Consider the following 10,649-nt stretch of genomic DNA (forward strand, 5'->3'; position numbering starts at 1 on the left):
CGGTGACGACCAGCACACGAAGAGCATTTGTGGGCAAAACGGCACAAGGAGAAGCGCGAGGAACATTGCCCTTTGTTCCATGAACGACAGATGACACCACTGCTGTTTGAACCCCTTGGTTGCTCCTCATCGCCATTGTGGGAAAAGCTAGCACGATGCGCTGGACCAGCCGTGTAGAAGCTATACAACTGCGTGTCGATGTTAGCCCAGTTGGTAAGGCTAGTCGCGGCCGCGTGCTCCCGAAAGGCCTTATCATAATTCAGCCAAGCTTTACCGCCGAACTGCCTGTACGTGCGTATGATGAGCAGCTTATAAAGCGATAGATCCTTCCAGCGGTGGGGGAAGTACTCAGACATAACCAGGGCGTAGCTAGTGAATGTCTCAATCCATGTAACTATGTCCTCGATCTTGCGTTTATTACGCTTAGGCCCAGCAGTCAAAACAATATGGCCGTCGAGGAACACTTGTGGCTCGGTTGCCGCCTCGACCAAATTGGACGGGATTAGCTCGCCTAAATCAAGGAACTTCCCGCTAACGATATGCGTGACTAATTTGGCCGGGACCGGAGAAGCACCAGGTCCAATAACAAAGGGCTGAACAACTGCTGGCGTTGCGAAGGTCTTTGACGACGTGAGGGAGCCAGATAAAACCGTAGTCGTTGAGCTGGGAGGACCGCCAACAGCTCCTAGCGAACGAGCTTGCGGGATAGGCAAAGTCACTATGCTAGCGGTACTAGTTGTATTTACGCTCGCGAGCGAGAACGTGTTTACAAAGTTTGGTACTAACACATTGGACGTACCTGGTGTGTCCTGGGCTGTTGACTGCAGTGGCAATACTGGTTGGCTCGTCGTTGCTGCAGGCGATTGCGAGATGGTCGTTTGCTGTGTAGCGGCAAGAACAGCCCTGACTACTTCGTCCACGAGCTCCCGTCGGTATTCCTGTGAGAGTGTCACGGTGGACGTTGATTGCGGAGTGCTGCTGAGCGGATTTCGTTCAGGAACCTCTTCGTTGAGGTTTGTCAGCGAACGTTTCGGTGGCATGATGAAAAATTAAATTAAACTCGTGTTGTAGCGTAATAGCGTAATAGCGTAATAGCGTCGTATAGCAAGTGCTAGCGATAGATAGCGATGGCGAATAAAGGTTCGCGTGGTTGGCATTAAGCTAGCGTGATCACGTGTGTAGCGTCTTATCGAATTTCGTAATGATAGCTATGATCCATATCTCATACAGGCCACAGAGATCGACTAGAATAGATTGCGACATGCTATAAACAACTTGCTAGCTGAGTCGATCAACGATCGCGTGAGGTAATAAATGCGTTGACAGCGGAGATAGCGGTATGCGTCCGGACAACGCTACTGCGAGATGTCATTGACCTCGAGTCTAACTTAGCCTAAATTACATTTAACCACATTAAAATAGTGCTCAATACATCGATAGAAGTAGAGCAGAATATTTATATATATATACACAGCCATTTGGAAAATTATGGCCGCTTCCAATATATATGCAAGTATATCAAAAGCATATCAAAAATTATGGGATGTCATTCCTGATATTTTTTCAAGTTGTCTATCGCTAGGGCTTTCTGGAAAAAAACCAAGAAAGATATCCTGCCCTGTCTGATATACTTTTGATATACTTGTACGTATATTTGAAACGGCCATAATTTTTGCATATGTATGAATAAAATATTAATAATATTTTCCATATTGATTGTACATGTTAATGATGTTGACGTCATGTAAGGCTGCATAAAAATCAGGAAATTTAATTGGTTCAACAAATAGTTATTGTAAATTAGTTTTCTCATAATGGACATCAATTTAGTATTACAAGTTACAACAGACTTGTGCTCTTACATGACATAATCATCAATTTGTGTAATAGTCAAATAGACACAAAAGAAAACAATGGAATTTCACTGACCTGTGAAATAAACAATGTTACTCAAATAAGCACAAATAAGCAATAGTCAAATAGGCACTAAAAACAATAATAATAATAATAATAATAATAATAATCAATAGCTACATCAAATACAAATGTTAATCTTTCCTCTTTTATTGTATGTAGAAATTGTCATCTTTTTTAAACATGTAAACATGGTTCTGATTTAGACCTACTAATTGTAATAGATGGATACTGTTTTGGTTTGCCATCAATCTGAAATGGGCTCCATACTTTTCTCATCATAAAGTTAACAAGAAAGACTAGGAAAATTCCAGCAATTGCATCCACCCCATAATGATGATTGGAATACAGCGCAGCCCATGTAATCCATGCAACATGTCCCATGGCAAACTTTTCACTGACCCATGGTCCACACACCAGTATAATTGCAGGCCAAGCAACATGGAGGGATGGAAATGCACCGTATTTAACAGGAGAAGCAGAGTATATATTATGAAAGACTGGAAAACCAAGAACTCCATCTAGTCTATGGAATCCTGCTTCATTTGCACCAGCTTTCAGCAACTGTCCATCAGCACTCCAGACAGCAGAGTCTACAAACCATGGAGGAGTAGTAGGGAATACAAACTGGATTAAAACTGCAACCAGATTAACCCAGCCTGCACACCACAAAAAGGGAAATGCTCCATGTATACTTTTAGTATTGAGAAATTTGTACAATGCAAACAATGCTGGTAATGCGAAGTGAATAAGATAAGGAATTGCAGCCAGCAAGTCAAACATTGGGTTGGAAAATGTTGATAGGATTTGATGAGGGTAACAGTGGAACACAAGCATTTCTAGCCATGGCAGAAAATTGCAATTAGGTTTAACAACAGCACTCAGTCCAGTGATGTCTCGTAGAACACGGTAATTGGAGTATAATATAAGAAATGAAATAAATGGTAATGCTGCTATTGTCAGTCCTTTAAGTGGAATTTTCCTCAACTTTGATGGAATACTTTCAACCCAAGAGTAGAATTCAGCCTAAATTTTTAAAAAATCAGTTAATAACCAAAATTACAATGCAAGCACAAGAACTTAACATTGAACTAACTATAATTAACATCCGTCACATGTATTTTCTTTAGAATTCTTTCAAGCTAAGAAATATGACACAAGATTAAAACAAACAGTATGTCACTGCTGACATTCTGTTTAAGATTTCTTTGAACAAAGGCTTTTAATTATGCTGTTTCTCATTGCAAGAATGTTTTACATAAGGAAATAAGTAAAATGATAATTTCTTGTTTGTACAAAAAACAAGACACTCTTGGAGCGTGCACTGGGTTACCCAATGTGCAGGTATGCTGGAGCTTATTTAACACCTAATCTTTGTTATGTACTGCTTTTTGGGGGGAGTGGGTACTTTGGAACATTTAAGATGTATATTTTTTTCCAAAACTTCCCGAATACTACTGATGCAGTTTTGTAGAAAACAACGTTGCTTTACCGACATCACTAAGTTTTAATATACTCTCCATCTTGAATTACACAAGAATCTTGAGCTGACTTTGACCTGACTAAGACTTGTTGCGTCTGACGAAATAAATATCTTTATTTCAGAAATTTTAAATTTGTTTAGAAATATGTTTAAATGATTATTTGTTTTTGGCTAACAGTTCTGAAGTTCATGATCTCTACATTATTCTCTACTTTCACATCCCCATAAGACTTTGCGTCTTTGGGGGGTAACCAGAGGGTAAAAACCCACTTATTTGCTGGAGGCTGATCAGAAAATGTTGACAATACCTTGTTTGGTATCCAAAAATAAAATGGAGAAGTAAAAAACAGAAAAAGATAGAAGCTTGAAGACGTTTAAGGTAAATTTTAAACATTTTTCGTAAGTCAACACATTTTCTGTAAGACAGAAAATTTCTGTACACGCAAAAATAACTTGGAATAAACTGATAATCAGTATTGTACAGGTAAAAGCAGGTATAGTATAAATTCAATTAAGAAACCTTTCAGTTTGAAACAGTTTTTTTGATTGCTTACCCCTCAAAGACGCAAGGCATTATGGGGATGTGAAAGTAGAAAATTGATAATATTCTTGTAATATAGTTGGTGTGAGCCATTAGGCAAGCAGCAACACTAAACTTGCGCTTGTACTCTTCCTGTGTTACAGATGCTAGCTAAAATCTTCATTTGAGAAATTTTGTACTTCAGTACTTTGACCTGGGGTCATGAAATCGTGCTTTAGAACACAAGTGTTTCTTGAGCAATGGCTTGCCAAGTTTATTTCTGATTTGTTGTTCACTCATCTAGGCAAAGTATTTCACTGTTAAATTATGTCATACTTCAACTTATTTATTGCTGGAAGTATTTATCAAGGTGATGAACGATTTAGTTCAAAGGCAGGACAGTGTTCTTTCATGAGCTTTTGAGTGCTGTTAAGTGCCCAGTCACTGCCAGTTCCTGCAATGGCATACCGAAACAAATGACAAAATCCTAATGCAAGGAGACTTGTTGTACTTGAACGCTATTGAAAGCAGTCATGTTCCAGACAAGAAATGCCATCCCTGAATTATCTGCCTGACAGAGTATGTTTGGCTAAGACAATCACATGCAAAATATCATAACTTTGTTTAGAAATATGTCAGTCATAGCTGCAATTCCAATCATAACAAATTGCTGTATTCATGACATATTGTTGTTATACATAAATATGTACAATAATTTATATATAGAGACAGTTATATATTTTGTATAGAGTTAGAGACACACATATATATATATAAATCCCCATAACTAAGATCGAGTTTTAGAAAGAATAAAAAATATTCTAATGTTTTATCATAAAAAATGTAGATAAAAACAATGAAATATCGATTATATGGTACTTATAACTTTTTTTTCAGTGCCATTCTCATACTAAATTTTAGCAAAGATAACTGACCAAGGATCCTCGAGGTTGAATAGTTTTAAATTCAGTGATGAAAGATTCCTATGATACAATGGTACAAACTTATATCATCGGGTCTAACTTGAGGCAGTCAGTTGCCCTAGCGAGTCTTTAAGCCCTAGTGGCCAGCTGTTAACTTTTCCATAACAATATGATGAAATTAACACTATATTATGGTAATATCTATTTCATGGGTTGATACTAATGATTACTAATAACAGCATTTCACTTTCTATTAGAAACGACTAGTTTTTTAAGTATCCTAACCAGCGAAGTGGAATGAAACTCGGTTATTAAAAGGATTCACAACTTATCAAAAAGTACTTATGACCAAAGTTACCAGCTCTATTACCACGTAGTATTTAATGATAGATTCAAGCATATGTCTCATGAACTAAAAAGACTGAAAGTCGTATCTTCCTTTAGGCTCTAGTAACCCACGCGATTGAAGCCAGAATACTGCAGAATGAGTAGCTGTAATAATACTAATAAATATGTAAATTACAATTCTAGAAATCTTCTTTTACTGCTCATTATATTACTTCTAAAGCCTGGAGTTACAGCCTCAGCTGCTAAGCCAATCTATAAACCCAGAATCTAGGAACACGTCATTCAAATCAATATATGTGTACTCTTGCACAACATTGCATTTTTTACCAGATGGAGAAGACAAAAAAAACTAAAGGCATTTTACGACTAGGCTGCTAAAGGCAACCCAGTAATAATAAAAATTTGGCTTGTTTGCTGGACATCTTCCATTTTACAAACACTGGTATAATCAGTCCTCTAGGTCCGTATGGTTAATGTCATAAGTTAATCACAAAACGTTAATTCACCTTTTCGGCACAAGCTGTTACTGGGCATAAATTGTTTTAGATTGTGTTATGGTCACCAAAAAGTTCAGACGTTCTCGAATTTCCCTACAAATGTACTGACTCTAAATGAACTATTTACTTGGTTAATGTTTAGTTAGTTCTCTGAATACAAGTAAATGATCATTTTTCTAGCTTGGTTTAAGCTTTTCTAATTGCTGTTAAGAGAGCTAACTAAAGAAATCTACCTAAATTTTATCTTTAAACTCAGTGAATTTGTATAGGAATCCGAGAACGATGCCCGAACTTTTTGGTGACCTTAACAGAATCCAAGCTAGCGCCGAAAAGGTTAATTGTGCAATACTTCTCTCGATTACAAAATCTTTTGTCAGAACGATGTCTATCTCTCAAAATGTTAAGAATACAAGGCTGACACATAAATTATTTAACGAGAAACATACGAATTAGAATCATTTACGATCAAATTGTGTTGCTTTCGAAGCATATATGTATGTTAACGAAAATATACTCATAAAATACCAATAAGATTAACTTCTTAATAGTTTTGTGGTGGAAATTAACCTTCTGGGAAATGGCGGAAAAACTAAAATGCATTTTCATTAGAAAAATACCCGATAGGCTTACTTGAACTATTCAAATCAAAACCACATCTTGGTATTGGACAGTAATAGACTTACCTGTTTCGACTCCGTGTAAAATTCGAAAGCTTCCTTTAAAGACCTTGCAAATCGATTCCATGAAACAATGATCTAGGGAAATGACGATTATTGAAGTCAGCAAACATTAGAAAATTCAGTAAGCTCACTACTGTACCTGCAAACAGCCAAGTTACACCTCTTTAAAATATGATATACTGCGCCTACAAACAAAGTATTAACTTACCCTTCCAGTCTTGTACTCTTGGATAAAGATCTTCTCTTCCTTGTAGCTTTTTAAAGTCATCTTTCTTTATTGTAAGTTGATAAAAATTGATAAGAAATCGCTGTAGGTAATGTCTTATAACACGATGTACCTATTGCGGGATAGATGTACTTCAACGTTTCTGTTTCTGATGTCTTATGAATCTTTGACAATTTATCTTCCTAAATTTGCACTGTTGAGAGGATGAACTCTAGCTTACACGGCTTTCTTGATAAACGACTTATTAGACCTGAATATTGTCCGCGCTTGATCGACAAGTTCGTTTTGGGCGGATAACTGGAGCCTTGGTTCAGTACGCAATTTATTCCAAAGGCAAGACAAATCCGGTTTTAAAACTTGATAGATGTCTTCTTAGATCAATATTCCTTGAGACGAGCAAAAGTCCATGGAGTTTAAAGCCCGTTAGTCCTAGTAGGAGCGACTTTCCAAGCCTCCATTCTTTCTGATGAGTCTTTCGTTATTTCGCCATGATGGAAGGGGGAGGAGATGGCGCAAGGTATCATGGGAAACAGATTTATCACCAAGGTTACCTGTATTTCGTCATCGGTCAAAGTAGAATCAACTTCCATATTAGGGTATAAAGACTGGTTGTTTGGTTTTCAGTGAACCACAGGTAAACCACACACGTACGAAGCTTATTTTAACTGACCTGTGAAGAATCTATCAAAATACTAACTGATTTTAAACTTGTCTTTACATGTTCTTTATAAATTGACTTCACATAATAAAGGATTATCCTAAAATCTAGTGAATAAAAGTTACAGTAAATGAAAGTAGCGGCAGTGACTTAACGTAATATAAATACTTTTTGAAACCATTAATTTTCACTAGAATCGTATAATGTATGACTTTTAAATGTTCTTTATGGATAAAAATGTCTTTAAAATTTGAGATATGCATTAATGGGCACACATTTAATAATATTTTATCATGTTTCTGCATGTCATTAGGTGACCTAATTTCTTATCCATAAAGAACATTTGAGTGTATTCATCATCCATCCATCCATCCATCCATCCATCCATCCACCCACCCACCCACCCACCCATCCATCCATCCATCCATCCATCCATCCATCCATCCATCCATCCATCCATCCATCCATCCATCCATCCATCCATCCATCCGTATAATTTCTTTCTTTTTTTCTTCATAAAATATTTGAAATAAAACGCGCGCGCTGATTGGCTAGCTACCGTGTTCATTTCAGAGGACAGAGACGCTTGCGCAAGATCGTCAAAAATATTTTATAAAAGCAATATAAAACGGTTGCTTATATCTTTGCATGTGATATAAACACTCTGGGAGCTATAAGCAAGAGAAACACTTGGTTAAGCCTCGTGTTCCTAAGCTTGCTTCTCTCGTGACCTACAGCTCCCAGCGTGTTTATGATATCACAATACAGAGAAATAAGCAGCCGTTTTATATTCCTTAAATATATATATTCAGTCCCAAAAGACCCATGCGGCATATGATGACAGTTTTTGGACACAGTTTTAATACCATCTTTAAGTCATGGTTGGATACAGCGATTACTTGCAATTATAATAATAACATTATTGAGTTTTTTTCCCGAAATACAATCGTAAATCTAGCTACGTATAGATAATTTACAATTATAATATGATGATCTAATTGCAAAATTTATTAACTTTCTGATGATGTAAAAGCGATCATTATTATTGAAATCAAGGTCTTCTAAAATTAGCAGAATCATTAGCGAATACACCAAGTGCACTGATGGCTAGGATAACGAAGACTACATTTTTATACTGATAAACTATTTACAAGCAATTGCTATAAAACTAATAATAAAGCTCAATAATCTCTAAAAAATTAGACAATGTGCATAAATTATAGTATATCTATAGCGAAACGTATATGTTTATGTATAGCATATTTAAATGTCTCGAAACATCTGACTAAGAACAAAGACAGTCGACAAATATAAGTTAGAAATATTTGAACATAAAAAAGTCCTGGCTTACTTCAGTTTTACTGAATGCTGTTATCAGCATTGTCCAATGTGTGTCTGCTATTTGGACTGAGGTCCATGAATGGATAAGAATAACACAATGTTTCAAGGTGTATGTAGTTTTCTCTGTTACACTGTTCCACCAGATTTTGTAGAGACATGACGACATCAGAAAATCCAATTCTCAACGAAGGCTCCATCTCCCAGCATCTTTTCATGATTTCATAGTATTGGATGGAACAGTGTGTTGGCATTTCCATTCGATATCCCAATAAAAGTTTATTGAGCAGGTTACGAGCGGGTATACCGGGATATGGAGAACCCCCTAATGTTATTATTTCCCACATGACAACACCAAAAGACCAAACGTCAGATTTCTTAGTAAATATGCCATGTCTTAAAGATTCTATTGCCATCCACTTAATAGGTAATTTACCATGGGGTCCTTTGCTTTTGGCATCTAATAATCTACTGGCTTTGAAATCGCGAGACAGACCAAAGTCGGTGAGTTTCGGAATTCTTTGATCGCTTAGTAAAACGTTCCTCGCAGAAAGATCAGCATGGATAAGTTCACATGCAGTTAAATGCTCCATACCTTGACAGACACCCAGTGCTAGACACAGTAACTCACGTTCACTCACGTCAACGTATGGGTTGCCTTTTGTAGATCGACAGCGCCTTAAAAATTCTAAGAGAGTCCCCCCTGAAAGGTACTCGGTAACTATATAAAGTGAGCCCTCTATACGACAAACACCGACAAGATCCACCACATTAGGATGGTTACCAATTTTGCGCATGACTTTTAGTTCATTAAGGAGACTGGAAGTTGATTCACCATCAGTTCCATTGCCAGTTTCTTTGACACTTTTCAGGGCCACTTCTCTACTACCAACTTCTGAAAACCAACGAAGAACAAAATATTTACTCTCCTGTACCACCAAAAAAGTTCTATTTACTTGCACAAATACAACAGTACTTAAGTATTTTACCTGCAGAATCAGTTAAATTTGCCTTCATCACGATTCCGAATGTTCCTTCGCCAATTCTGTTGAGAATGGTTAATTTTTCACTTGCAATATTCAGTTCTTGGAGTATATGATCGTCTTCTGTAAAGTTGATCAGTTGTAATAAAGTCAACATGTGATTCAGTATACAAGAACTATTTCAGGAAGTCATAACGCTGGCTGAGAACGGCGCTGCGATTGGTTGGTAAATTGCAACAATATGAAGTGCCTAGATAATTCTTTTGAATTCTCTTCATGAACCATCTTTAGACTGAGAGGTATAAGTTTCAGTATAAAGCCTGACTTATTGTACGATTATCTGATGGCAAAATATTGATATGCGGTCAGTCTTACGTCACGCAAAAAATGGAAATGACTAGCAGCTACAAGTGGAACGTAGACATTTATTAGTTATTACTTTGGTATCCGGATCTATTTGGATATTCCCTACTAGTCTAAAAACGGTTTTGCAAGTGTATTTGTCTATTCTTACAACTGCCGTGCATTCATGGAATAGTACTTAGTTTGTATGACCATCTATCTTACATATCCTTCGACAAGTCGAACGTATCAGTGCATCCATTATTTATCATGTATGAAATATTTTGTCGACGAGCTTATGCTTCAGTTAGTACTCAATAGTTTTCACTAATTTCACTGAAAAAGAAGTCATTATTTTGTACCTTTTGATGATTCATGATTTGAGCTGCTCTGTTTGTACCGTCCTGAAGGCCTGATGTCTTTGTTTGATTGAGATTTGATATAACTGACTTTGGGGTTAAATTGAGCTCTTCTTAATCGCCTCATAGTGATCGATGAAAATATTAGCGCGATACCAAACTATCTTGGTTTAGTGATCTTTCCAGGATACATTATGACTATTACATTGAGTCGTACTATCTTTCGTTCTAAAACAAGTACTGCTGATGAAAATTTGCCTCGCTGATTAGGAAGCTGCGCGCTTCAACACATCTGTCGCAGCGTGATCCGTCGTGACTGACAGCCATCGATTGGAACTGTCGTGACGTCTTTCACTTGTAGCAGGCGTCAGTCAGGAA

General features: G+C 37.0%; 2 protein-coding genes across 4 annotated transcripts; both read right to left on the reverse strand.

Annotated features, from left to right (window-relative positions):
- Nucleotides 1–2,048: 2,048 nt before the first annotated feature.
- On the reverse strand, nt 2,049–7,113 carry LOC116307979 (uncharacterized). Its single transcript, XM_031718316.2, has 3 exons — nt 6,574–7,113; nt 6,369–6,440; nt 2,049–2,940 (listed from the first exon to the last, which is right to left on the reverse strand). The coding sequence occupies exons 1-3, from the start codon at nt 6,631–6,633 to the stop codon at nt 2,092–2,094; spliced, it is 981 nt and encodes a 326-aa protein (XP_031574176.2). The 5' UTR covers nt 6,634–7,113; the 3' UTR covers nt 2,049–2,091.
- A 974-nt stretch (nt 7,114–8,087) lies between these two features.
- LOC116307980 (fibroblast growth factor receptor 3) lies at nt 8,088–10,595 on the reverse strand. Of its 3 annotated transcripts, none has more exons than XM_089039113.1 (3): nt 10,275–10,595; nt 9,577–9,632; nt 8,088–9,482 (listed from the first exon to the last, which is right to left on the reverse strand). In XM_089039113.1, exons 2-3 carry the CDS (start codon nt 9,602–9,604, stop codon nt 8,608–8,610), a joined length of 903 nt encoding a protein of 300 aa, XP_088895239.1. In that variant the 5' UTR covers nt 9,605–9,632; nt 10,275–10,595; the 3' UTR covers nt 8,088–8,607. The 3 variants fall into 3 exon arrangements, with proteins under 3 accessions (XP_088895239.1, XP_031574178.2, XP_031574177.2); XM_031718318.2 differs by having other exon boundaries at nt 8,088–9,479; nt 9,577–9,693; XM_031718317.2 differs by having other exon boundaries at nt 9,577–9,693; nt 10,275–10,594.
- Between the last annotated feature and the right edge of the window lie 54 nt (nt 10,596–10,649).

Source organism: Actinia tenebrosa, unplaced genomic scaffold (genome assembly GCF_029948245.1).
Source record: "Actinia tenebrosa isolate PJP-AT-01 unplaced genomic scaffold, QUT_ActTen_1.0 PGA_scaffold6__47_contigs__length_16458017, whole genome shotgun sequence".
NCBI classification, from domain to species: Eukaryota; Metazoa; Cnidaria; class Anthozoa; order Actiniaria; family Actiniidae; genus Actinia; species Actinia tenebrosa.

Coding starts and splice junctions, on each gene's coding strand:
- LOC116307979 (XM_031718316.2), bottom strand. CDS start 6,633: ATGACTTTAAAAAGCTACAAGGAAGAGAAGATCTTTATCCAAGAGTAC. Junction 6,441..6,573: donor AAGAGTACAAGACTGGAAGG/GTAAGTTAATAC, acceptor TCATTTCCCTAG/ATCATTGTTTCATGGAATCG. Junction 2,941..6,368: donor TTTACACGGAGTCGAAACAG/GTAAGTCTATTA, acceptor TTAAAAATTTAG/GCTGAATTCTACTCTTGGGT.
- LOC116307980 (XM_031718317.2), bottom strand. CDS start 10,398: ATGAGGCGATTAAGAAGAGCTCAATTTAACCCCAAAGTCAGTTATATC. Junction 9,694..10,274: donor AAATCATGAATCATCAAAAG/GTACAAAATAAT, acceptor TCAACTTTACAG/AAGACGATCATATACTCCAA. Junction 9,483..9,576: donor AAATTTAACTGATTCTGCAG/GTAAAATACTTA, acceptor GTTGGTTTTCAG/AAGTTGGTAGTAGAGAAGTG.